Source organism: Erythrolamprus reginae, chromosome 12, assembly GCF_031021105.1.
Source record: "Erythrolamprus reginae isolate rEryReg1 chromosome 12, rEryReg1.hap1, whole genome shotgun sequence".
NCBI lineage: Eukaryota > Metazoa > Chordata > Lepidosauria > Squamata > Dipsadidae > Erythrolamprus > Erythrolamprus reginae.
In genome coordinates, this window is record NC_091961.1 from 32,970,643 (window position 1) to 32,998,155 (window position 27,513).

At 46.3% G+C, this 27,513-nt stretch overlaps 1 protein-coding gene across 2 annotated transcripts; it reads left to right on the forward strand.

The window, feature by feature from the left end:
• Nucleotides 1–1,664: 1,664 nt before the first annotated feature.
• On the forward strand, nt 1,665–26,406 carry TTC12 (tetratricopeptide repeat domain 12). Of its 2 annotated transcripts, XM_070765594.1 has the most exons (21): nt 1,665–1,820; nt 2,991–3,145; nt 4,982–5,015; nt 6,531–6,608; nt 7,589–7,710; nt 8,081–8,140; nt 8,739–8,810; nt 9,759–9,819; nt 10,200–10,388; nt 10,694–10,763; nt 11,568–11,656; nt 12,413–12,581; nt 14,509–14,601; nt 14,783–14,846; nt 16,007–16,141; nt 18,168–18,272; nt 19,981–20,049; nt 20,331–20,432; nt 23,332–23,431; nt 24,628–24,853; nt 26,153–26,406. In XM_070765594.1, the coding sequence occupies exons 1-21, from the start codon at nt 1,760–1,762 to the stop codon at nt 26,226–26,228; spliced, it is 2,130 nt and encodes a 709-aa protein (XP_070621695.1). In that variant the 5' UTR covers nt 1,665–1,759; the 3' UTR covers nt 26,229–26,406. The 2 variants fall into 2 exon arrangements, with proteins under 2 accessions (XP_070621695.1, XP_070621697.1); XM_070765596.1 differs by lacking the exon at nt 6,531–6,608 and having other exon boundaries at nt 1,698–1,820.
• The last annotated feature ends 1,107 nt before the right edge of the window (nt 26,407–27,513 follow it).

Genomic DNA, 27,513 nt, shown 5'->3' on the forward strand with positions numbered 1-27,513 from the left:
TCGCTCCTTGAGGGTCCCCAGAAGTGGGGGGAGGGGGCTTTAGGGGAAAAAGAGGTCTAATGATCCTTCCCTATTCGCAGAGAGAGGTCCGTTCACGCTCTGGGCATCTAGACGATCCCATGCCTCTTTTCACCCCCTCCTCCATTCTATTCTAATTTGTATTCTATTCTGTTCAGTATTTGCACATGATCGCCCATTGTTTTCCAGTCTTGCCAACTTTATGATCTACAGACTCCCAGAATTCCGAAGTCTGAACGTTATTAGGTTGAAAACACTGTTATTAGCCACACACGCCATCTGGTGGTGGACAGTTTTATAATCCCTTTTTTGTTTTCCATGCCACAGTTAAGAATGGTTAAAATGAGCTGGTGTTGAGCGAGCCGCTACCGCCATCTAGTGCCCAGTGAGGGGATCCAGCGTCCATTGTTATCCATTCTCCATTGCACCTGTCCGTCTTTTAACTGCTTTGTTCAAATTTATTGATTTATCTGGTGTGTGGCATAGAAGAGATCATACATGGATAACAATAAATAGAAAGAGCAATTAATACTACGGTACAGTGATGGCTTACCTTCTCAGGACCGAGTGCCCAAAACAGAATTCTATTCTATTGTATTCTATTCCATTCTATTCTAATCTATTCCATTCCATTCTCTACTCTATTCCACAGTCTGTTCTGGTCTATTCTATTCTACGGTATTCTATTCTCCACTCTATTCCACATTCTGTTCTGGTCTATTCTATTCTACTGTGTTCTATTCTATTCTATTCCATTCTCTACTCTATTCCACATTCTGTTCTGGTCTATTCTATTCTACTGTATTCTATTCTATTCTCTACTCTACTACTCCATATTCTATTTATTCTCTACTCTACTTTCTTCCACATTCTATCCTATTCTATTCTATTCCATTCTAATCTATTCCATTCCATTCTCTATATTCCACATTCTATTCTATTCTCTACTCTACTCCATATTCTATTTCTCTATTCTCTACTCTACTTTCTTCCACATTCTATCCTATTCTAATCCATTCCATTCCATTCTCTACCTCACTCTAATCTATTCCACGATCTGTTCTGGTCTATTCTTCCATCCTATCCTATGTTATCCAATATAAGATCGATACTCCTTTCTTAGAAAGCAGTAACTGGCCTAAAAAAGGAGCCTTGGGAGTCTTGGCCTAAACTCTGCTTTGCCTCAGGCCTCCTTGTATTTCTTTAAGCGTTTTGGAGGGAGGCTGAGAAGGCCTTACTGAAGAGCAGACCAGGTGCAATTCTGAGGGGCTGCACAGAGAGTCTCGCGGGAGACGCCAACCGTGGAGCCAGGGTAGAGCTTCCCCTCGAGACGCTGAGAGAAATCCAGAGGTATTTATGACATCTTCAGTTTCCATTTAATTCGCGACTATCGAGAAGAGACGCCCTGCTTTAAGAACGCGTTGGACTTCAACTCCCAGGATTCCAAGCCGGAAAGTCCCGCTCGGAACTCTGGGAGCTGTAAACCAACCGCGTTCGCGACGTCATCTCCCAGCAGACTGCGCGGAGCCGGGAAAAAAAAGAGCTTCCGACCAACGTCAAATGGAGCGCGTCTTTTTTACCCGGCATGCCTCGCGGGCGTTCGGAGTTTTCGCACGGCCCCGAGAGGCGGGGATTCCCGTGGCCCTGCCCACTCGCTTTGCATAGTCCCCGCCCACGGTTGCCCGGGGCGACGGCGGACGCTCCCGCGGCCTTCTAACCCAGGCCGCTCAGCCGGGCGAGGATGTCGGGGCGGCGGGAGGAGCGGGACTTGCAGGGCTTCCTGCGGGACGTGGACGAAGTCGGTGAGGGAGGGGTGGGGGTGAGAGCCGGGGGTCCCTCCGGGGAGGCTCCCTCTGCTGGAGGGGGGGGGGGCCTGAACCAGAACCCCCCTAAATCTGGCTTGAAGCCCCTTTGCAGCCCCCCACCCACCCCAAAATAAGCACCCTCCTCCAGCCAGCCCCTTCCCCGCCTTGGAGGCATTGCAGGAGGCTGGGGAGGGGTCGGAGGAGAACCCCCCTCCCTTGGCTGAGGGCCAGGGTTAGAGGGGAGGGGTCTCACCCCGGTTGGGAGTATTGCTGCCCCCCCCTTCTTGGTCTTGGCTCATCCTCACTTTCGGCTTTCAGAAATAGAAATCCTCTTTTTAATTTTATTTTTTCCCTTTCGGGAGGATCACCTGGTGGTCTCTTTTCCTTTCCTCTCCTCCCCCCCCCCCCACTGCATGGGGGCGAGGGCCAGTTGGGGAACTCTGCCCGAGGGGGACGCATTTCTTTTTAATGTATTAGATTTGTTACATTGTTGTTATTGTTGTGAGCTGCCCTGAGTCTTCGGAGAGGGGCGGCATACAAATCTAATAAATTATTATTATTATTATTATTATTATTATTATTATTATTATTATTATTAGAAAATAGAAGTTCAGACTGGCAGGTCTTGAAAGCAAATATTTAGACTGAGTCTGCGGAGAGGGGCGGCATACAAATCCAATAAATAATAATAATAATAATAATAATAATAATAATAATAATAATAAAAATAAAAATGATAATAGGTGTTTCTGCAGTGCTGTCACAGCCCTTTAGTTAGCTGAAGCAGCCTGCAGTCCTATGCTCTAACCACTGCACTGCCTCCAGCTCTTAGAAGTCCTAAAAATTAGGAAAATTAAAATTAGGAAAAAAAATTAAAAATAGAAATCCTCTTTTTAATCTTTCCTTCAGGGAGATCACCTTGTCTTCTCCCCCCTCCCCACTGCATGGTGGTGAGGGCCGGTTGAAACTCTGCCAGGATGGTATTTAGAGCCGAGCGTTAAGTTCACAATGATCAAGAGCACTTCTATTGTAGTGGCCATCTTGACCTTTTTGACCACCTCTGGTCAAAAGGTCCCCAGGGCTTAGAACTCTTGACTGGTCCTCCATTGTTTTTTTCCCTGCTTCCAAATGACCTCTTTGCCTTTTAAAAACCCTTCACCTTTCTAGCTGCCTTGATTGAAGGCCTGAGGTCCACAGATCCGGCCGTCCAGGAAAAAGCCATGGCGGCTACGGAGAAGAGACTCGGCTCCGTTTCGGACAAGGAGGGAAAGAAGCCGAAGCCAAAAGCCGACAGGACAATCATCAACACGCAGCCCTCGCCGGTAACTCTTGGCTTTCGCTGGCTGGGGCATTCTGGGAGTTGAAGTCCAAATATCTTCAAGTTGCCAAGGTTGGGAAACACTGCTCTAGAGGTGGAAAGAGACACAAGAATGACCACATTGAATGACCACAAGAGAGTAAAAAAGGAATAATCTGTATACGTTTGATAAATAAGCATTGATGTTGTGTTTGAAACACTATATCCTTTTTATTGTATGTTGGAGAACAATATAAAATACAGTACAGTAGCAAAAAGTAAAATATTAAATACTAAAAAACAGTGAAACACCATAATAAACACCAATGAAACTGTCCAGTCAAAACAAAATTTAGTTCGGTTCTCCGAACTACCCAAAATGTTTACTACCGTTTTTTTAGTAACTTGGATACTGCTGAATCGCAGCCCTGCTCTAGTCCATTTGTGTAACGTTGTGCTTCCCTACACATTGGAGTCAAATTTTCGGCACAACAAAAAGAATTGTCGTTGTTGTTGTTATTGTTTTGAAAGGTGCTCCCTGCAAAGTATAAATTGGTGTGCCATTAACGCCACTTCAAGCAGCTGCCACTCACCCAATCGAAATGTCTGGGCCGCATTGATTTTTCTGTCCTGCCCCCCCCCCCCAGAACGATCGGAGGGGGGGCGGCTTCGGTTTGTTTTGATTCCACCTTGGCGGGTTTTTAAGGTTATTGACTGAAATTAATTTTGACAGCTTTGGAAACACTTTTTGAGTTGTGTGTGTGTTATTGTGCGGTGGCGTTTTAAGTGGCTCTGGAAAAAATGAGCCTGATTCATTTTCTCTCACTTACGTTTATGGCATGCAGAATAAGGCGGAAGCCTCCTTCGGGCTCGACTTCAGGGCGGGTGCAGGGTCTTCGTGGAGGTGTCCCCGAACTTGTTCCGAGCACCAAGTGGATTCCCCTCACCTCTCTTCCTCCTCCCCCTGCCGCGGTTTTTATTTACTTATTTACCTACTTACCTAATTACTTACTGATTGATTGATTGGATTTATATGCCACCCCTCTCGGAGGACTGCAAACTCCTCAGAGAGGGTTTTGGGTCTGGGGCTTCTGCTTCTAGCTACCAGACCTGCAGGAGTTCTTCCGTGGTTGCCTAGAAAGACCACGATTAATAGGCCTAATTAGTGGAATATTTAAACCTGACCCTGCTTAATTGACCAGCTTAAGTAAACTGCTACTGCGAGGAAGTAAAGACTTATCTAATATGACCCCTAGTAATGTCACTGCAGCCCTGTTTTCTTGTCAGCATTGCAGAACCGATCTGTCTCTGCCTTCTTCCATGAGATATTTTTCCCCTTCCCAGTTCTTTTCTTTCTTTCTTTCTTTCTTTCTTTCTTTCTTCCTTTCCTTCCTTCCTTCCTTCCCTTCCTTCCTTCCTTCTTCTCTCCTGCCCTTCCTCCCTCCCACTCTTCTTCTCTTACTTTCTTCTTCTCCCTTCTTTCCTTCCTCTCTTCCACATCTCCTCTTTCCCTCTCTTTCCTTCCTTCCTCCTTCCTTCTCCTCCTTCCTTCTTTCCTTTCTCTCCCTTCCTCCCTCCCTCACATATCTTCCTTCTTTCCTTCTTCCTTTCTTTCCTCCTCTCCTCCCTCCCTCTTTCTCTCTTCCTCCCTCCCTCCCTTCCTTCTTCCCTCCCTCCCTCTCTCTCTTCCTTCTTCCCTCCCTCCCTCTCTCTCTTCCTTCTTCCCTCCTTCCCTCTCTCTCTTCCTTCTTCCCTCCCTCTCTCCCTCCCTTCCTCCCTTCCACATCTCCTTCCTCCCACCCTCCCTCCTTCCTCACCCCAGCCTCCAGTTCACCTCTGGCTTTCCTTCCTATTCTTTTAGAGATTGTCAAGTCAAGAGGAAGCGATGAATCCAGGTAAGACTGCTGCCTGCCCCTACCTGTCCTTCTGCGTGGAGGGAGCTTTGTGCCTGTGGTGGATTCTCTGGGCTTCCTGAAAAGACCAGGACCCTCCTCTGGGCACGTGGGGGGGGGGGACCAGCGCCTCCCATCCCTCCCTGGACCTGGCTTGGCCTCTTGCATAACTGCCGAGGAAGTTTTATTTTCGTCTCTAAAATCAGAACTGTTAGCTCCTAAATGCATTAATGATCTTACACCCTCCATTGGCTGGAAGGTATAATTCAGGGTATATTAATCATTCCATTAGTCAGAAATTAGAGGGCGCCTCTCTCTTAGAAATGTTAGGGTTTTTTTCTTTCCTTTTCTCGGCATTCTGTCTCTCTCTCTCTCTCTGTAAATGGGAATTTTAGATTCTGGTTCTAATTGGCTGCCAGCTTAATGAAACGGCCTTTGTTAGATTCCCACTTCCGAAATGACTTTTTGCTTTGTAATTCAACTTAGAAACATAGAAGATTGACGGCAGAAAAAGACCTCCTGGTCCATCTAGTCTGCCCTTATATTATTTCCTGTATTTTATCTTAGGATGGATCTATGTTTATCCCAGGCATGTTTCAATTCAGTGACTGTGGATTTACTGACCACGTCTGCTGGAAGTTTGTTCCAAGGATCTACCACTCTTTCAGTGAAATAATATTTTCTCACATTACTTCTAATCTTTCCCCCAAATAGCCTCAGATTGTGGCCCCTTGTTCTTGGGTTCACTTTCCTATTAAAAACACTTCCCTTCTGAACCTTATTGAACCCTTTCACATATTTAAATGTTTTGCTCATGTCCCCCCTTTCCCTTCTGTCCTCCAGACTATACAAGTTGAGTTCATGAAGTCTTTCCTGATCAGTTTTATGCTTAAGACCTTCCACCATTTTTGTAGCCTGTCTTGGGACCTGTTCAATTTGATCCATCTTTTTTCGTAGTTGAGGTCTCCAGAACTGGACACAGTATTATTCCAAATGGGGTCTCACCAGCAGTCTACACAGCGGGATCATAATCTCCCTCTTCCTGCTTGTTATACCTCTAGCTATGCAGCCAAGCATTGTACTCACTTTCCTTACTGCCTGACTGCACTGTCCACCCATTTTGAGACGGTCAGAAATCACGACCCCTAAATCCTTCACTTCTGAAGTTTTTGCTAACACAGAACTGCCAATACAATACTCAGACTGAGGATTCCTTTTCCCCAAGTGCATTATTTTACATTTGGAATCATCATAGAGCGGTCTCACCAGCGCTCTATACAGTGGGACCACAATCTCCCTCTTCCTGCTTGTTATACTTCCAGCTATGCAGCCAAGCGTTCGACTTGCTTTCCCTACCGCCTGACCGCAGTGTTCACCCATTTGGAGACAGTCAGAAATCACCATCCCTCAATCCTTCTCTCCTGAATTTTTTTGCTAACTTTCTTTTCCAAACACCCCCGAACGTCCTTTCCCCCCCCCTCTGGACTGAATCCCCCTCTTTGCTTTGCTGCCTTCCAGATGGCTTTCTGGCGGCTTTAGAGAGGGATGCCCAGGAGCGAGGCGCAAGGAGGAGAGAAAACGAAGCCTCGGCTAATGGTGAGGCTCCGATGGGGAGTCCTGGGACCCAGCCCCCAAGAATGTCGGCTCCTGGCAAAGCTTTCGCAGGGCTATTCAAGCCCCCAGCAGTTTTGTGAACCTTCGAGTCTCGCTTGCTTGGTCTCAAAGCATCTTTGCAGCTCAGCGGGCAGCAGTCAGAGGCTCTTACGGCCAAGAACACCAGCAGAAATGGACGGTTCTGGGATCCCGAGAGGGTCTACAAGAACTTGCAGCTAACTTGCTAACGGCCAACTTACTGAAGGACCAAAGTTACATTAAACACCAAAACAGAAACCAAAAAAAAGTGCTGTAGACTCAAGGAAAGGATGCCAAAGGAGGGACAGAATGTAATGGGAATGATTAAAAGTAAAATAACGCTTTAATTACTTTAAATCATTACATTGAATTGTTGGATTGTCCTGCAATGAGTTGTCCCACGTGAGTTGGCTATAGAAAGTTGGCTGTGTTGAATTGGCCATGGTGAGTTATCCCAGGCCTTGATGCTCCCCTCCATCTTTCCAATCTCCTAGCTGGTCATAGCAGCACCAGAGTAGAGCAGAATAGAATAGAAAATAGAATATAGGATAGGATAGTAGAATAGAAAAGAAAATAGAATAGAAAATAAGATAGAGTAGGATTGGATACGATAGAATAGAATAGAATATAGGATAGGAGAATGAAATAGGATAGGATAGAATATAGGATAGAGTAGGATATAAAATAGGACAGGATAGGATAGAATAGAATAGGAATTAGAATAGAATAGAATAGGAATTAGAATAGAATAGAATAGGAATTAGAATAGAATAGAATAGGAATTAGAATAGAATAGAATAGCTGCCTTCTCATTTCTCAGATCACCCCAGCCTCGGTGGCAGCTCCTCCCTCCGTCTTTCGAAGACATCTCAACTATAATAACGTGATTTCCCCCCCAAAACCCCCAAAACAAAAGCGCCTTTGGTTGTCTGCCTTTCCCGCAGCCCTGAGAGAGAAGGGGAACGAGGCTTTCAGCCGGGGGGACTACGCTTCGGCTGTGCAAAACTACACGGAAGGCCTGAAGAAGCGGAAGGACCTGCCCGCCTTGTACACCAACCGAGCCCAGGTCAGGTGGAGCCCCCGTGCCTCTGTTTCAAAGGAGGCAGCCCCCTCCCTCCGGGGTCTGGGCATCCTGATTTATTTATTTATTGTTCTTCGGTTGGACAAAATGACACAAAATTGGGCTACCTACCTTTGTGGGTTCTTTCCCTCAAAATCCTTTCCGCCTCAGAACTTTCTGTCTGAATCTAAATGTTTTCCCCTTAAGCAGAATCAAACCCTTGCATCCAGATTGCCTCCCAACCCATGGAGGGGAGCTGGATATATATATACACGAAGGGAGACTAAGATAGATCTATTTCGGCCTTGTTCTGGCCTCATCAGCTAGCCATACCACGGCCACGTAACGTGCTTCTCCGGGTTTATTTTTGCCTTAGGCCTACATGAAGTTGCAGAGCTACGAGAAAGCCATTGACGACTGCAGCTGGGCGTTGAGGGTAAGGCTGCCCTGCCTCCATTCCCTGCCCTCCATTGAGAGGGGCAGACTCCGGGCTCGGAGGGGGAAGGGTCAAAATGGCCCCTGGGAAAATCCTGAAACAGAATCTTCTGTTCTGTTCCGTTCCATTCTAAATTCTATTCTATTCTATTCTACTCTATTCCATTCCAATCTATTCTAAACTATTCTATTGTATTCTATTCTAGTTTCCAAATTCTATTCTATTCTCCATTCCAAATTCTATTCTATTCTAATCTATTCCATTCTATTTTTCTGTTCTGTTGTATTCTCATTATTCTATTTTCTCCCTCGCTTCTCATCCTTTCTTTAATGATTCTTCTCCACTATTTCTTTGGTATTCGTGTAACTCTTGACCCACCCAACCCCGGGCGAGTTGCCCGCAGAGGTGGCTAGAAAGGTGGGAGTCAGAGCCACACAGCCAGGACCCCCTTTATACACCCAGGTGTTGCCCGGCCTCAGCCATGCAACGGTGGCCCCACCCCACCCGCCAACCCCAGGCCTGATGCCCCCTTTTTGGTAGCCCTGAGTTGGGACGTGGGAATTGGTGAGTGTTGCTGAGTGTTTCTCTTTCCGCGCAGTGCGACGAGAAGTGCACCAAGGCTCTCTTCCACATGGGGAGGGCCTACCTGGCCAAGCAGCACTTCCAGCAGGTGAGACCCCTTTCCTTTGATCCCACGGCCATAGAGATGCCCTGATGGTCGTAAGCATGAGGACCGGTCATAAATTAAAAAAAAATTCAGTGCCGTTGTCACTTTGCAAAGTTGCGACACAAATAAGTAAGTTCGAGGGCTATCTATAGTGTGTGAATATGAGTTTATTATTCTGTACCCCCCCCCCCCAAAAAAGGTCACTTTCTGGTAATAAGCCCAACTGGGCTTTTTGAGTGCATGGCAATAAGGCCATGTACTTATTTCAGGGTTCAAAATAATATAAGACGGGGTCTTATTTTCTGGGAAACACAGTATAGAGATAGATGATAGAGATAGACAGATAATGGGTAGGTAGGTAGGTACGTAGGTAGGTAGGGGGAGAGAAATAGAGAAATAGAGAGATAGGGAAATAGAGAGAGATGGATGGATGGATGGACGGACAGACAGACAGATATATAGATAGAAATAGATAGGCAGATAGAGAAATAGATATATAGATAGAGAGGGAGAAATAGAGAGAGAGATAGTGGATGGATGAGCGGGCGGGCAGGCGGACGGACGGACGGACAGACAGACAGATAATAGAATACCACTGAAAAGGTAGGAAAAAGAGAAGAAAAAGAAGCATTGACTTTCTATTCTCTCTCTTGCAGTAAAATAAACCTTCAAGTCACATTTTTTTGTTTTTCCATAATAATATAAACAAGCTGCCCAAAGTCCTTTGGGAATTGGGCGGCACATAAATTAAAGAAAGAAAGAAATTACTAAAAACATGCCATTTCACGAAAATTCAGAAAGCGGTGTCCACGTGGAAACAAAAACTACTTCTGTCCTTTTACTTCAGGTGATCAGAGCAGTCAGTTTTTGCCATTTCGGCCTTTTCTCTTTTGCGTTGTCTCTTTCTGCATCTATTTCTTTTTTTGTCTTTTTGCTCCCCTCTGTTTCCAGGCCAGAGACTGCTACCAGAAGATTTTAGAAGTTGACTCCCGCAAGGAGAAGCTGTGCAAAGGTAAGACGCCCGCTCCTCCCACCTCAGCCCACTGCCCTTGTTCAAGGTAATCACCCAAAGACCACCAAAGGCACATCATCATCATCATCATCATCATTATTATTATTAAATTATAGAGAGATGATAGAGAGATGAAAGAAAGAAAGGAAGAATGAAAGGAAAGAAAGAGCGAGAGAGAGAGAAAGAAAAGAAAGAGAGAGAGAGAGAAAAGAAAGAAAGAAAGAAAGAAAGAAATCCTAAGATAAAACACAGGAAATAGCATAAGGGCAGACTAGATGGACCAGGAGGTCTTTTTCTGCCATCAATCTTCTACGTTTCTACGTACCGGTGCCAACCCAATACTGATTCCGTCCCACGTTCTCCCTCTTCCCCCCCTCCAGCTCGGCTCCACGAAATAGACCTGGAGGAGAAAAGGCTCCAGCAGGAGGAAAGAGCATCGGAGGATCTCAAGTCTGGGAAACTCACAGCTGTGGCTGTGCAGGAGATGCTCCAGAAACTCAGCAAGCCTGATCAGGACCCTCTCTATTACGCCGGAGGCCTTCGGCTTCTCACCGACCTGGTCCAAGCCTGTGAGTGCCCCCCACCCAATTTCCCCAGTGTCCCTCGGGGGAGGGGGGAGAGTGTTTACCAGAAGGCCCTTTGACTTCAAGGACTGAAAACCAGGATCGTCCCCAGACCCCAGGAAATGCTCCTCCCTCCTCAACCCTTCAACCCTTCATTCATATATTACTTCATGTCTATTCTCTTCCATGTGTATTGTGTATTGGACAAATGAATAAATAAATAAAAATAAATAAATAAATCCTGGCTAGCGGCCGCTAGCAAAGGCTTGCTTCCCTCTGAAGGCCTTTCTCTCTCTCTGAATCGGTTGCAGGCACCGAGCAAACTTTGTTTAGGACCAACGGCGGCTTCGGCGTCATCAGCGACAACAGGGTCATAGAATGGTAGGTGGTCCCGTCAAGAGAATAACAATATGGCATTTAAACTTATATACTGCTTCATAGTGTTTTAAATCCCTCTCTAAGTAGTTTACAGAGAGTCAGCCTCTTGCCCTCAACACTCTGGGGCCTCATTTGACCCACCTGGGAAGGATGGAAGGCTGAGTCAACTTTGAGCCTGGTGGGATTTGAACTGGTGGGATGTGAGCAGGCAGCCGGTGGTCAGCAGACTTAGCTTGCAGCACTGCACCCTGACCATGGTGCCACTAAGGCTCCACTGAGAAGATGGGAGGAGAATTCTGGTGGCCTAGCAGTTCCTTCCTTCCTTCCTTCCCTTCTCCATTTTCCTTTCTATCTTCCTCTCTTCTTTTTTCACTTGTTGCTACCTTCCTTCTTTCCTTCTTCCTCCTCCTCCTCCTCTGTCTCTCTTTCTCTCTCTTCCCTCCTTCCTTCCTTCATTCCTTTCCTTCCTCCTCCTCCTCCTCTGTCTTTCTTTCTCTCTCTTCCCTCCTTCCTTCCTTCATTTCTTCTTTCCTCCCTCCTCTGTCTCTCTTTCTCTCTCTTCCTTCTTTCCTTCCTTTCTCCTCCTCTGTCTCCGTCTCTGTCTGTCTGTCTCTCTCTCTCTCCTGGGATAAACATAGATCCATCCTAAGATAAAACACATGAAATAGTATAAGGGCAGACTAGGGGGACCACGAGGTCTTTTTCGGCCGTCAATCTTCTATGTTTCTATTTACAATACTTACATATTGTATTGTAATATTGACCTGACGTCCTTTCTCGTTTTGACCCTCGGCCTTGCTCCTCCAGGGTTCTCAGCAACAAGATCAACTCGCCTGCAGAATTGGAGCTGGTCTGCTCCCTGCTCCTCCTCTGGCAAGCCGTCTGCAAAGGGAACGGTAACCTGCGCCCTTCCTCATCCCTCCCGGGCGTTTGTGTGCGCCTGAGCGTGCGTGCGAGTGTGCTAATATTGACTCTGTCCATCTTTCCGTGCACAAATCATGCTGAGTTAAAGAGTGACAGATCAAAAGGTCTCCATGGCACGGGCAGAGTTGGTAGCAAGTCTGTGGATTGCTCCACACATCCTTTCTTAAATGTAGGAGGCAAATCTCTCTCCCGCAGCCTGCCATTCACCTCCGGTAGCTCCTGGAGGCTTCACAACTTGTGTGTGTGTATTTGTGTGTGTGTGTTTGTCAGTCCTTGGCCTGCGCAGAAGGAAATCTGCACTGCCCCCACCCTCCTTGCCTTCCGGAAGAGTTTAAAAACTCATCTTTGCCTCCAGGCCTGGAGATTTTAGGTCTTCCCCCCTGACCAATGAATGTTTTTAGTAGGATTGTCGAATTTAAGGATTGTTTTAATTGGATTGTTTATTACCGTTTTCTGTTGTTTTGTATGTGCTGTGAGCTGCCCCGAGTCCTCGGAGAAGGGCGGCATACAAATCCTATTAAATCTAAATCTAAATACAAAAAATTGAAGAAAAAAGATGGTGGCGCCCATAGGATTGCCACTGCAAATTGCGTAATCTGATGGGCGCTACCAGTGCGCAGTCCCATGCCACACTGGTAGCAATGCGCTGGTGGTTGCAGTGATTTGGGGTTGGCGCATCCCTCTGGCTGACCCCCCCGCCTTCTGGCTCTGCTTCCTTCTCGGCCCAGAGGAGAACCAGCGCCTGCTTCTAACACACCCCAGTGTCAATGCGCATCTTCCTGCGTTGCTGTGCTCGGAGGCGCCGGAGGTCCAGGAAGAGTGCATGGCTCTGCTGCTGCTCTACGCCGAGAGGGAGCACGGGAGGATCCTCCTGACCAGGCATCTCAACACCACCAAGTAAATGGCACGCGGAGTTACCACCTGGCTGAGCCCCACACTCCCACCCTGGGACCTCCTGATGAGGCAGAGAGAAGCTGCAGAAATGTCCTCAGGCTCTGGCTGGCTGGCTGGCTGGCTGGGTGGCCTAATGAGCAGAGCCCCAGGCAGGTCTCGAAGTTAGGAGAAGGAAAGAAAGGGGAAGGGGAGGAGAGAGGAGAGGAGGGGAAAGGGAGGAAAGGGAAGGAGGAGGAAATTGGAGGGAAGGAAAAGGAAGGAAAGGGAGAATAGGGAAGGAAGGAAGGGGAAGAAAAGAAAAGGAGGAAATTGGAAGAAAGGAAAGGAGGAAATTGGAGGAAAGGAAATGAAAGGAAAGGGAGAATAGAGAAGGAAGGTAGGAAGGAGGGAAGGAAGGAAGGGGAAGGAAAGGAAAGAAGGAAATTGTAAGAAAGGAAAGGAAAGAGGAAAGGAAAGAAGGAGGAAACTGAAGGGAAGGAAAGGAAGGGAACAGAAGGAGGAAAAGAATGGGAAGGAAGAAAGGAAATTAGAATACAATGGAATTAATTAGGAGAGGGTAGAACAGAATAGAATAGCAGAATTGGAAAAGCATTGGACATACATTTTCTGATGAAGAGGATGTTATGCAATGCTTAGGTTGTATCATTAAGGTTGGGGGGGGGGCTTTTCTGTTTTTCAAAGAGGGGGTTGTTTCTAATGCCACCAGCAAGCATTCCCATGAGTCAGTCAGTCTCCTTCTACCCGGTTCTGTGGGAAAACCTGCAGCTCATATCATTTCTCTGCAGAGCCCCGTGAATTGCTACTCTTTCTAACACCCCCCTCTCTCCAATTCCCCAAGCAGCAGCCTTAACGGCCCGGCGGCATCACTCGGCAGCCGTCAGAGCTATTCTGCTTTTTCTCTGGGGGCCCCCCGAAAAATGCTTGAGTGGTTTTCTACAATTTCTGCCCAGTTAGGGCTGGCTAAAACGCTAGTCGGCCTCTTTCTGTCAAACCACCCAAATTATATTTCCGCAGAATCCATGGGATGCTATAGAGCTTTGGCTCCCTGGTGCAAAGTTTTCTGATAACATAGAAGCATAGAAGATGGACGGCAGAAAAAGACCTCCTGGTCCATCTCGTCTGCCCTTATACTATTTCCTGTATTTTATCTTAGGATGGATCTAGGTTTATTCCAGGCATGTTTCAATTCAGTGACTGTGGATTGACCAACCACGTCTGCTGGAAGTTTGTTCCAAGCATCTACTACTCTTTCAGTCAAATAATATTTTCTCACATTGCTTCTGATCTTCCCCCCCAACTGACCTCAGATGGTGCCCCCTTGTTCTTGGGTTCACTTTCCTATTAAATACACTTCCCTCCTGAACCTTATTTATCCCTTTAAATGTTTCGATCATGTCCCCCCTTTCCCTTCTGTCCTCCAGACTATACAGATTGAGTCCATGAAGTCTTTCCTGATACGTTTTATGCTTAAGACCTTCCACCATTTTTGTAGCCCGTCTTTGGACCCGTTCAATTTGATCAATATCTTTTTGTAGGTGAGGTCTCCAGAACTGGACACAGTATTATTCCAAATGTGGTCTCACCAGCGCTCTATATAGCGGGATCACAATCTCCCTCTTCCTGCTTGTTATACCTCTAGCTATGCAGCCAAGCATCCTACTAGCTTTTCCTACCGCCCGACCACACTGCTCACCCATTTTGAGTCTGTCAGAAATCACTACCCCTAAATCCTTCCCTTCTGAAGTTTTTGCTAACACAGAACTGCCAATACAAGACTCAGATTGAGGATTCCTTTTCCCCAAGTGCATTGTTTTACATTTGGAAACATTAAACCGCAGGTCCCATAACTTTCCTTAAATTTTACTCTGACCGGTTTATTGGGACTGTAGATCTCCTGTAGACCCAGAGAACGTAATTTTTTCTTCTCCAGGTGGCTACAGACGCTGATATCCTTAGTAAAAGTTGCTGACAGCCGAGCCGAGAGCGCTATGAATTTGCTGACCCATTTAATCCTGGAAGAAAAGTGAGTGGCATTTTCCGGGCTCCCCTGAGTCCAGGTTTGAGGCTTAGCAGAATTCTGATTTGGGTTTTAAATTGCGAACTGTGTCGACAAAGCAAGAATTAAATCTTGGATGCCCACATCTGTCTCCCGAAGACCACCAGCACCCCAAAGTCTTAACTCTCTTGTCTTACTTTGCTTACAGCTTCAAAACCCAGTGCCGTATTAAACTCTCCACAGAGACCTTGCCTATCTTTATTCAGCTGCTGGTAAGCAAAGCACTTTTTCTTCCTGAAATTGGTTCACCTGGGTTTTGTTTCACAAAATTGATTCACCGAGAGACGGAGAAATCAGGTTGGCACTAAAAGTAGATGGAGGTCTGGTGGAAAAGGACCATAGGAAGTGACCAAGGATCAACAGCCCTTCAATCCCAGAATTGGGGTGGTGGGTGGAGGGGACATTAGCGATGGCTGTCATCCATCTATTTGTATTTTTATTTATTTGTAAAATTTATATGCTGCCCAACTCCACAGTCAAAAACAACATTAACACCCTTGAAAATGTCCAAAGATACTTCACAAGAAGAGCCCTTCATTCCTCCACTCGAAACAGAACTCCCTACCAAACTAGACTTACAATCCTGGCTCTTGAAAGCTTAGAACTACGACGCCTTAAACATGATCTAAGTATTGCCCACAAGATCATATGTTGCAATGTCCTGTCTTATCAAAGACTACTTCACCTTCAACCACAACAACACAAGACCATACAACAGATTCAATCTTAATATTAATCGCTCCAAACTTCACTGTAAGAAATATGACTTTAGTAATCAAGTTGTCGAAGCGTGGAACTCATTACCGGACTCTGTAGTGTCATCCCCTAACCCCCAACACTTTACCCTTAGACTATCCACGGTTGACCTCTCCAGTCAGTAAGGGGCGTACATAAACGCACTAGAGTGCCTTCCGTCCCCTGTCCTATAGTCTCTCCTATATCTTGTATTTCTTCTCTACTATATCCTAGATAGATAGATAGATAGATAGATAGATAGATAGATAGATAGATAGATAGATGAATGATAGATAGATAGATAGTAAATGATAGATAGTAAATGATAGATAGATAGATAGTAAATGATAGATAGATAGATAGATAGATAGATACTAAATGATAGATAGATAGATAGATACTAAATGATAGATAGATAGATAGATAGATAGATAGATAGATAGATAGATAGATAGATAGATAGATAAATTGATATTGATAAAATTGAACGGGTCCAAAGACGGGCTACAAAAATGGTGGAAGGTCTTAAGCATAAAACCTATCAGGAAAGACTTCATGGACTCCACCTGTGGTTTCGAACTTGACTGAAGGTCTTTATTGGGGAGCCCTAACGGAGCTGTCCCTCTTTTGTCTCAAGAGCTCGTCCAAGCGCTTGAACGAGGCGGCCCTCAGCCGGTGCATCGCCCTCATGGGAGACCTCTGTTCGGACGTGTTCATCCGGGTGCAGATGATGGAAAACCCCGAGTGCTGGCAAGCTTGCTTGAGCTTCGTGGTAGGTCGTCTGGCCCTTGGCTGCTGCCAGTGTATTGTCCCTTCGGTTGCTTCCCTTCCTTCACGCCCGGCCTGTCTCCTTTCCGCTCCGTTAGCCTGTGGGAGGTGGAAAGCTCAGCTGACAGATTAAAAACCTCCTGAGTCATAACTTCTCCTTCTTTTTTGCCCTAAAGCAGAAGGGGCTGTGCAGGGCCACCTGGCTCTTTTCTAACCACGTCAAGCCTCTCAGCGGGGGTTTTGCGTTGCTGTTATAATAGCAATAGTCCTTAGACTTATATACGGCTTCCTAGTGCTTTTACAGTGGTTCAGAGAATCAGCCTCTTGCCCCCAAAAATCTGGGTCCTCCTTTGACCCACCTCGGAAGGAGGGAAGGCTGAGTCAACCTTGAGCCGGTGGTGAGATTTGAACTGCTGAACTACAGCTAGCAGTCAGCAGAAGGAGCCTGCAGTGCTGCACTCTAACCACTGAGCCACCCCGACTCCCTCCCTCCCTCCCGCCCTTCCTTCCTTCCTTCCCATTCTTCCTTCCTTCCTTCCCTCCCGTCCTTCCTTCCTTCCTTCCTTCCTCCCGTCCTTCCTTCCTTCCCTCCCGTCCTTCCTTCCCTCCTTCCTTCCTTCCCTCCCGTCCGTCCTTCCTTCCTCCCTCCCTCCCTCCCATCCTTCCTTCCTTCCTTCCCTCCCTCCCTCTCTTTATCTCTCTCTCTCTCTCTTTCTTTCTAGCAACAGCAATACCATTTAGACTTATATACCGCTTCCTAGTGCTTTTACAGCCCTCTCTAAGTGGTTTACAGAATCAGCCTATTTGCCCCCAACAGTCCTCAGGTCAACCTTGAGTATTGTTCTCATTATCACATGGAAGGACTAGAAACCATGGGATGAAACTGCAGGGGAGGAGATTTAGATTAGATATCAGAAAAATCTTTCTAACAGTAAGGGTGATGAACCAGTGGAACAGTTTGCCACAGGAGGTGGTGGGCTCACCTTCACTGGAGGTCTTCAAACAGAGACTGGACAGTCATCTTTCTGGGATGGTTTGATGAATCCTGCATTGAGCAGGGGGTTGGACCCGATGACCAGTGTTCCCTCTAATTTTTTGGGGGGGTGGGCGGAAAAGTATAGCGTCTGAGTGGCAGTCTCTTCGGGACTGGGCGGCACAGAAATAATAAATAAATAAATAAACAAACAAACAAATAAATAAAAAAACCCACCCTGTTTTGCCTCAGAGAATTTCAAAATAAAATACTGTACTGTGTGTCTATAACAGTGAGCTCATAATAGGGCAACTCTATCAATATCAAAATGCCACTTAAATAGTTGAGCTAGTTTCAAACTAGATTTTGATTTTCTTTCTCTCTTCCTTATTCCCATTCTTTTTCTTTCTCTTTTCCTTCCTCTCTTTTTTCTATCTGTTTCTCTCTCTTCCTCTCTTCCTCTCTCTCTCCTTCCCTCTCACTCTTTCCCTCTCGGCTTCTGGGCAGGTTTGCAAAACTCTGAGTTGATGATGATTTTTAAGTGAGCGATTGCTCACTGCTCAGCTTAGAGGGAACTATGCCGATGACCCTGGAGGTCCCTTCCAACTCTATGATTCTACGATTCGTGCATATAAACATTGTTATATCTTTGAGCCGGTGGTGAGATTTGAACTGCTGAATTACCGCTAGCAGTTAGCCGAAGTAGCCAGCAATGCTGCACTCTAACCACTGCGCCACCCCGGCTTGTTATGAACTGAATGATCCCGTTAGCTTTGGCTTTGATCTCAGTGAGGTCGTTTGGCCAACTAGTTGGGTGCTTCCTCAACACTCGACCATCCGTAGGTCCTCCAGAAGTTCTGACTCAAGTGTCAAGTCTGCCAACTTCTCTGGGTGAGAATCCTCCCAGGCAGGTGTCTTTGATCAGAAGATGCTACCAAGGGATTGAGATACAGGAAATGTCGGAAAGGTGGTAGAGCAGATGGGGGACCGGTCGGCTTTTGGAGCATCCGTGGGATTGGCCGATTTCGTAACAAGGTTTTGTTTTCTGCTTCCGTAGAATCATTGCTGGAACGGAAGCAGCGTCAGCAGATACACCGAGTCTTTGCTTGCCATCCTAGGCCTGATGATGAACCTGTCTCTGGAACCCAACTCAGTCGTCGAGGTGATTGATCAATCTGCGTCTCTTTGCGGTCTCGGAACGTCTGATATTCTCCTCTGGTTGACTTCTTCTCTGGAGCAAAATCTTTCTGTGCCGATCAATTCTTTGGAAGGGTCCTTTGAGGAGCTCCGAGCTGGGAGGACTTCCTGTTTGTTTGTTTGTTTGTTTGTTTGTTTGTTTTTATTTATTTATTAGATTTGTATGCCGCCCCTCTCCGAAGACTCGGGGCGGTTAACAACAATGAAAAGACAATGAAAACAAATCTAATATTAAAAATAATTTTAAAAACCCCAATTTAAAGAACCACTCATACATACAAGCATACCATGCATAAATTGTTTGTTTGTCTGTCTGTCTGTCTGTCTGTCTGTCTATCTATCTATCTACCTATCATCTATCTGTCTGTCTGTCTGTCTATTTGTCTATTTATCTATTTATTTATTTATTATTTATTTATTATTTAGATTTGTATGCCGCCCCTCTCCGCAGACTCTCCGCAGACTCTATCCTATCTATCTGTCTATCTATCTGTCTGTCTGTCTATCTATCTATCTATCTATCTATCTATCTATCTATCTATCTATCTATCTATCTATCTATCTATCTATCTATTATTAATTGGACTTTTATGCTGCCCATCTCCGAGGACTCAGGGCGGCTTACAACTTTACCTTCCGAAAGAGCTTAAAAACTCATCTTTGCCGCCAGGCTTGGGACTCTTAGATCTTCCCTTGACCACTGAATGCCTTAAGTACGATTGCTGAATGTTTGGTTAATAAGTTAATTTTTTTAGGTTAATCTTCTCTTTCTAATTTGTTTTTAATATTGTAGTACTAATTGGATTATATTACTGTTCTTTTTTTATATATGCTGTGAGCCGCCCCAAGTCCTTAGAGAGAGGCGGCATACAAATCCAATTAAATAAATAAATAAAATTAAATAATAAACATTATGCAATATCTTAGATCCAATTAATTAGATTTAAAATCTAATTTCAATTTAAATCGCTCAACATTCTCTCAACACATTCATCGGCCAGGGGGGAGAATCTAATGACCCCAAGCTTGGTGGCATAGGTGAGTTTTTAGACTCTTACAGAAGGCCAGGAGCGTGGGGGCAGTGCTCTTCCCCTCAGTCCCGCCAAGCGATATTGTCTAATTGATGGGACCTGGAGAAGGCCGACTCTGTGGGACCTGACCGGTCGCTGGGATTCATGTGGCAGAAGGCGACCAGTTAGGTCCCACAGAGTGGGTCTTCTCCGGGTCCTGCCAACTAAACAATGCCGCTTGGCGGGACCCAGGGGAAGAGCCTTCTCTGTGGCGGCCCCGGCCCTCTGGAACCAACTCCCCCCAGAGATTAGAATTGCCCCCACCCTCCTTGCCTTTTGTAAGCTGCTTAAAACCCACCTCTGCCGTCAGGCATGGGGGAACTGAGTTCCTATTTCCCCCTAGGCCTTTACAATTTTATGCATGGTATGTCTGAATGTATGTTTGGTTTTTACTTTAATGGGTTTTTAATTGTTTTTACTATTGGATTATTGTGTATACAGTTCTATTATTGTTGTTAGCTGCCCCGAGTCTCCGGACAGGGGCGGCATACAAATCCAATAAATCAAATCAAATCAAGGTTTTGGGTGTGCCCTCCAGGGTCTCAAAGAAGCTGGCCTCCTCCTCTTTGCACGCTGGCCTTCTAATCCTGTCGGTTGTTTCAGGAACTAGCGGAGGAAATCTGTGACACGTGCATGTCTCTCTTCAGCAGCCTGGACGGGAGGATCATCACAGTGAGTGTTAAACCACAGATGGGCTTTGGCCTGATTCAGCAGGGCTCTCCTTAGGTTCTTAGGTTCTTATGACATAGGCTCCCTCGGTTGTGCCCCCTGCTCCTCGGACCCCCTGGAAAAACCAAGATTGCAGAGAGCTGGCCATCTTCCTTTGCCATTAACGTGACCAGCCATCCCAGGGACCAGTCGAAGAAACTCTGAGAACTCATTTGGAGAAACAACCATTGCACCCCTTCCCCTTCCCCTGGGGCGCCCCATTTCTCTTTCTCTTCTCCTTCCAGAGGGCCGTGGGGCTCTTGAGTCACGTCCTGCTGGCCAGTCGGGAGGCTGTGGAAGAAGCTGTGAGGCGAGACGTGGTGAAGAAAATGATCCAGTTTCTGAAGGTAATTCCCCATTCCCCGTAGCTACGGCCTCTTTCGGAGCCATTGTTTCCGTCCCAGCGGCCTTGAAGTGCCCCTGCCCGACGGGTGGGCAGACAACTCCGCCAGTGTGCCAGGCCAGAAGGATGGAGCATGAAGGCCCAATGGCTTTGTTTTCCATCTTCTCTGGGTTTAGTTGCACACTGCAGATTTTAGCCATGCTCAAGGGGTAGTGATTTCTGACAGTCTCAAAATGGGAGGGCAGTGTGGTCGGGCAGTAGGGAAAGCAAGTAGAATGCTTGGCTGCATAGCTAGAGGTATAACAAGCAGGAAGAGGGAGATTGTGATCCCCTTATATAGAGCGCTGGTGAGACCACATTTGGAATAATACTGTGTCCAGTTCTGGAGACCTCACCTACAAAAAGATATTGACAAAATTGAACGGGTCCAAAGACGGGCTACAAGAATGGTGGGAGGTCTTAAGCATAAAACGTATCAGGAAAGACTTCATGAACTCAATCTGTATAGTCTGGAGGACAGAAGGAAAAGGGGGGACATGATCGAAACATTTAAATATGTTAAAGGGTTAAATAAGGTTCAGGAGGGAAGTGTTTTTAATAGGAAAGTGAACACAAGAACAAGGGGGCACAATCTGAAGTTAGTTGGGGGAAAGATCAAAAGCAACGTGAGAAAATATTATTTGACTGAAAGAGTAGTAGATCCTTGGAACAAACTTCCAGCAGACGTGGTAGATAAATCCACAGTAACTGAATGTAAACATGCCTGGGATAAACATAGATCCATCCTAAGATAAAATACAGGAAATAGCATAAGGGCAGACTAGATGGACCATGAGGTCTTTTTCTGCCGTCAGTCTTCTATGTTTCTATGTTTCTTCCTTTCAGCTAAAGTCTGCAGAATGGAACCGTTGGAGCATCGGGCTGGGTCTTTCTACGGGGTCCTTGATGCTCCCCCAATTGGGTTATTTCCTTGAAACATTTCAGGACCCAACTAGGGAACATCATCAATGCTAGAATGGGTTACTTTATGTTCATATTCAGTGCTTTGCCCTGTCAGTGTGAGATGTCATTCCCTTTTTCTTAGTTCCTTAATCACCCTGTGGTTTTCTGCTTGATTGTTGTTATTATTATTTATTAGATTTGTATGCCGCCCCTCTCCATAGACTCGGGGCGGCTCACAACAATAATAAAACAATATATAACAAATCTAATAATTAAAAGTCACTAAAAACCCCTTATTAAAAAAGGAAACATACACACAAACATACCATGCATAAACTGTGTTGGCCTAATATTAATCTTTGGTATTAAATGCTCACCTGGCTGTTAATTGCTGACCAGGAGTGGAGGGAGGGCTCTCCTTCTGGAGCATTTCTGGACTCCTTCAATTGTGTTAATGTCTGTTGTGCAGTGTGGATTCCATACAGGTGAGTTGTATTCTAGTTGGCGTTCCTAGAGATGCTTCTTCTACCTACACAGAGGCTGTTACAGTTGTTCTCATTGTCCTGGTCGAAACAGAAGGACACGACTATCTCCCGTAACGTATCTTGTGATCGGTAGCACATTTTCTTGCCATCTTCTCCTCCAAAGAGGCTTTCAGCTGGAGGTGCCAGGGGGCATGTTCTGCCAACGTCGTAGTGAGCCTCTTTCCCTCTCTGCCTTGGGGCAGGGATGACCTTCTCCTCTGAGACCCAGCCGTCTCCCCCCAAGCCCTTGATCAGCTCACGGTGACGAACTCCGGCAGCCAGCGGTGCAGAACGGAGCGGCCTGTTCCGTCCCCTGCATCTTTAATGCGCTCTCGGCTGATGAACCTGTTTCCCTTCCTCAGCTGTTTCTCTGAGATTGACGGGCGGTCAGAGTGGGAAGGGGATGGCCGAGGAAATACCCAAGCGGTAGGGGAGAAGGGGTTCAGCAGAAGCAGAGCAGCAGAAAGAAGACCATCGCTATCATATCATACCATCTCTAGCCGAGTCTTCGGAGAGGGGTGGCATACAAAGAAGAAGAAGAAGAAGATGGAGGAGTAGGAAAAGGAGGAGGAGGGGAAGAAGAAGAAGAAGATGATGATGATGGAGGAGGAAAAGGAGGAGGAGGAGGAGGAGGAAGAAGAAGAAGAAGAAGAAGAAAGTGAAAGTAGTACTTGAAACGCTGGGCGCAGGGCCAAAGGATCTCAGCGGACATTTGCAAACCATCGGAATTGACAAAATCTCCATCTGTCAATTGCAAAAGGCCCCTTTACTGGGATCGGCAAACATAATTCGACTGGGGATGAAATACAAAATCCAGCATAGTGATCTTGTTTGCTGTGTTGTATTGACACAACAACAACAACAACAATAATAATAATAACAACAACAACAACAACAACAACGATGATGATGACTGGTGATGAAATATGATCTTGTTTGCTGTGTTATATTGACAATAATAATAATAATAATATCTCAAGACCTAAAATGGTCACCTAACATCAAAAACGTCATTAAAAAAGCACCACGAAGAATGTTCTTTCCACGCCAACTCAGGAAGCTCAACCTGCCCAAGGAGCTGCTGATCCAGTTCTACAGAGGAATCATTGAGTCTGTCATCTGCACCTCTAGAACTGTCTGGTTTGGTTCTGCAACCCAACAGGACCGACACAGACTTCGGAGGAGAATCAGAACTGCAGAACAAAACAATGGCGCCAACCTGCCTTCCGTGGAGGACCTGTAGACTGCACGAGTCAAAAAGAGGGTGGGGAAAATATTGACTGACCCCTCGCATTCCGGACACAAACAGTTACAACTCCTACCCTAAAAATGATACCATAGGGCACTGCACACCAAGACAACTAGACACACGAATAATTTTTTCCCCCCTGAACGACATCACTCTGCTAAATAAGTCATTTCCTGTCTTCAATCCAGGCTGGCTGGCAAACCACGATGGATTATGCCATGAAGGTCCTGGCCACTTGCGCCAAGAATAGCCGTCTGGCTCCGATGCAGATTGTGAAACTGGACAGAAGTAAGTGCAATTGCCTTTTGCTTGAACAACGGCATTGTTGTTGTTTTAAAAAAACCTTGTGCGACTTGCTAGTTTCTGGACAAGATAGTTTAAGTTTCACATATTTATGATCTTGTATTTTTATATTTGAAATGCGATTGTTGCAAGAGGACCCTTGCTCTGTCCTGCAGCCAAAACCTTTATTCCTTTTTAGTCCTGGGGTCATCTGGCTTCCTGGCCTTCTAATCATCTTGCAACCTCTTTCCTCCGGGTGCTTCTGGAGGCTGTTGACCTCCCTGTCGTGCGGTTCAAAGGTCGTCTTTTCTGGGACATCGAGTTTAATTGGCATGGGCCCCCTTTCCCCATCTCGAGAAAACGGAGCCCTTCCTCCTGCCATCTTCCCTTTCCACAAATCCCTCTGGCTCTGAAGGAATTAACCTCCCGTTATAGCCTTCGCTCTTCCCTGGATCTTAATTCAGGCCTGTTTCAGTCTCTTTCTTTCTTTCTTTCTTTCTTTCTTTCTTTCTCTATCTTTAACTCTCCATCTATCTATCATCTTTCTTTCTTTTGTCTTTCTCTTTCTTTCTCCATCTATCATCTTTATTTATCTTTCTTTCTCTATCTATCTATCTATCTATCTATCTATCTATCTATCTATCATTTTTCTTTCTTTATCATCTTTCTTTATCATCTTTCTTTCTGTCTTTATCTTTTCTTTCTTTCTCTATCTTTCTTTTTCTTTCTTTCTTTCTTTCATTATCTATCATATTTATTTATTTATTTAGTTAGTTAGTTCTCTTTCTTTCTCTCTCTTTCCTACCTACCTACCTACCTACCTATCTACCTGCTTTTCCTAGCAGACTCAGGGCGGATTACAGCAATAAAATAATAACAAAGATTAAAATGCTGTAATACGTAGGATAAAAACAAATAATACCCAGTATAAATAACATTCAGTCATCCCTGCATAAGCCAGCCAGCTTAAGTGTGTTTTTAACGCCTTTCAGAAGGCGGGGAGAGTGGGGGCTGGGCGGTACGAATCTCAGGGGGGAGTCGGTTCCAGAGGACCGGGGCCGCAACAGAGAAGGCTCTCCCACCGTGGTCCCACCAACCAGCCTTGCTTGGCTGGATACTCTGTGCGACCTAATCGGTCGCTGGGACATGTGTGAGGCAGAAGACAGTTCCGTAAATAATCTTCAAAGAATCCTCTTCCCCAGAATGCAGCCTGTTGCTGAAGCTTCTGTCGTGGTCGAACGAGGCCGTGGCCGGGAACGCCGCTTTCTGCCTGGAGAAGTGCCTGGGGGTGCCTGGGGCAGCCACCACTTTGCTGGACACGGACGTGGTCCGGATCCTCCTGAGAGCCACCACTCGCAACGCCCAGAGGCCCTACGTGCAAGAGAACGCCGCCATAGCTTTGGGCAAGCTCTGCGCCGCTGACGCCAGGCAGGTTTTCTTCTGAGCGGGGTGGCCAGGAATTGTCCCCATGCCGTTGGGTTTCTGAGAACCTTCATTGGTGGAATCATCAAGTGCTCTCCTGCTTCGAAGCTTCCCCAAATGTTTCTTTGGTATCTTCTTGGACCTTCCCTGATGTGTTGATGTGGGACAGAAGTTGGGTCACTGCTGGTGGGACTGTCTCCATTTGCAATAGCAACAGCATTTAGACTTATCTACTGCTTCCTGGTGCTTTTCCAGCCCTCTCTAAGCGGTTTACAGAACTAGCCTCTTGCCCCCAACAATCTGGGTCCTCATTTGAGCCACCTGGGAAGGATGGAAGGCTGAGTCAACCTTGAGCCGCTGGGGAGATTTGAACTGCTGAACTACAACTAGCAGTTAGTTGAAGTAGCCTTCAGTACTGCACTCTAACCACTGCACCACCCTGGGAAAAGAAGGAAGGAAGGGAGAAAAGGGAGGGAGGGAGGGAGGGAAGAAGGAAGGGAGGGAGGGAGGGAAGAAGGAAGGAAGGGAGAAAAGGGAGGGAGGGAAGAAGGAAGGAAGGGAGAAAAGGAAGGGAGGGAGGGAGGGAAGAAGGAAGGGAGGGAGGGAGGGAAGAAGCAAGGAAGGGAGAAAAGGGAGGGAGGGAAGAAGGAAGGAAGGGAGAAAAGGGAGGGAGGGAAGAAGGAAGGAAGGGAGAAAACGAAGGGAGGGAGGGAAGAAGGAAGGAAGGGAGAAAAGGGAGGGAGGGAAGAAGGAAGGAAGGGAGAAAAGGAAGGGAGGGAGGAAGGGAAGAAGGAAGGGAGGGAGGGAAGAAGGAAGGAAGGGAGAAAAGGAAGGGAGGGAGGGAGGGAAGAAGGAAGGAAGGGAGAAGAGGGAGGGAGGAAGGGAGGAAGGGAGGAAGGGAGAAAAGGAAGGACGGTGGCACTTTAATGTATTTGGAAAGAGAACAACCACCTAAGCAAAAGTGAAGTTTGGCTTTAAATGAGGGCAGGTACCAGAGCTGAGAAGACGAAGTCACCAAATTTGGGGATGGGGGGGGGGGAATGAAGTCCACCCCTCAGGCTGAAATATTTCCCGTGTTGTCAATTCTGACACTTCTGGGATGGAAGGAGTAGAGGTGTCCAGGGGCCCTCTCCTGCTTGCCGATAAATCTGCCCAGAGCTTGCTTTTGAAGCTGGTTTTCCTCTGCCCTCTCTCTCTGTCCTCTCTCTTTCTCTCTCCCTCTGTCTCTCACTGTCTCTTTCTCTCTCTCCGTCTCTCTCTTTCTCTCTCTGTCTCTGTCTTTCTCTTTCTTTGTGGTCTTTGCAGGCACATGAGTCGGTTGCGGGAGCTGAACGGCATGGCAGCCCTGAGTGCTACTGCCGGGAAGATGCCAGGCCCTTAGGAGGCCAGCGGATGGTCCGGAGAGCGTTTCTGTACCCAGCTCCCTTGTCCTAGGTTGGAACTGTGCTTCTTTTTTTACAATAAAGAGGATTAAAAGCAGTGGGGGGGGGCAGGGGGAGGGAGAGAAGGTCATGAAAATACGTATCAAGGTTAATAAACCATTTGGAACTGTGCCTGGATTAAAGTGGTTTTCCTCTGTTTCTAAAATCGCAGTGGCAATTCTAGGCACTAATTCCTTATCTGGGTTGGAATGGTCACTTTCAAAAGGAGTCTATTTTTAAAAAAAATGTTTTTCTTGAAGTAGGGACGTCACACAGATCAAGACCGGCTGGATCCCTTAGGATCTGACTATTTGGGGATCTTGTTTCCACCTTTCCTTTGTTTCTGAGTGTTTCGTGCTGTGATAGATTGCAGATTTGCTTTCAAATATGTCCAGGTCCTAGTGGACAATTGCTTAAATTTGATCCAGCTGTGTGTTGCAGCAGTCAAAAAAGCCAACACAGTTCTAGGCTGCATCAACAGAGGGATAGTATCAAGATCACGTGAAGAATTAATACCACTTTATGAGGCCTTGGTAAGGCCACACTTGGAAGACTGCGGTCAGTTTTGGTCACAACGATGCAAAAAAGGATGTTGAGACTCTAGAAAAAGTGCAGAGAAGAGCGACAAAGATGATGAGGGGACTGGAGGCTAAAACATATGAAGAACGGTTGCAGGAACTGGGCATGGCTAGTTTAGTGAAAAGAAGGACCAGGGGAGACATGAAAGCAGCCTTCCAATATCTCAGGGGTTGCCACAACGGAGAGGGAGTCAAACTATTCTGCAAAGCACCTGAGGGTAGGACAAGAAGCAATGGGTGGAAATTAAACAAAGAGAGAAGCAACGTTGGAACTAAGGAGAAAATTCCTGAGAGTGAGAAAAATTCACCAGTGGAACAGCTTGTTCCATCAGTTGGATGATTTGTCTCCAGAGGTTGTGGGTGCTCCTCCAAACACTGGAGGTTTTAAAGAAAAGATTGGACAATTATCTGCCTGCAATGGAGCTGGACAAGAAGGTCCCCCCAAGGTCTCTTCTGACTCTGTTATTCTCTTATTAAGTAGAAGGCTTGGCTGCATAGCTAGAGGTATAACAAGCAGGAAGAGGGAGATTGTGATCCCGCTGTATAGAGTGCTGGTGAGACCCCATTTGGAACAATACTGTGTCCAGTTCTGGAGACCTCACCTACAAAAAGAGATGGATCAAATTGAACGGGTCCAAAGACGGGCTACAAAAATGGTGGAAGGTCT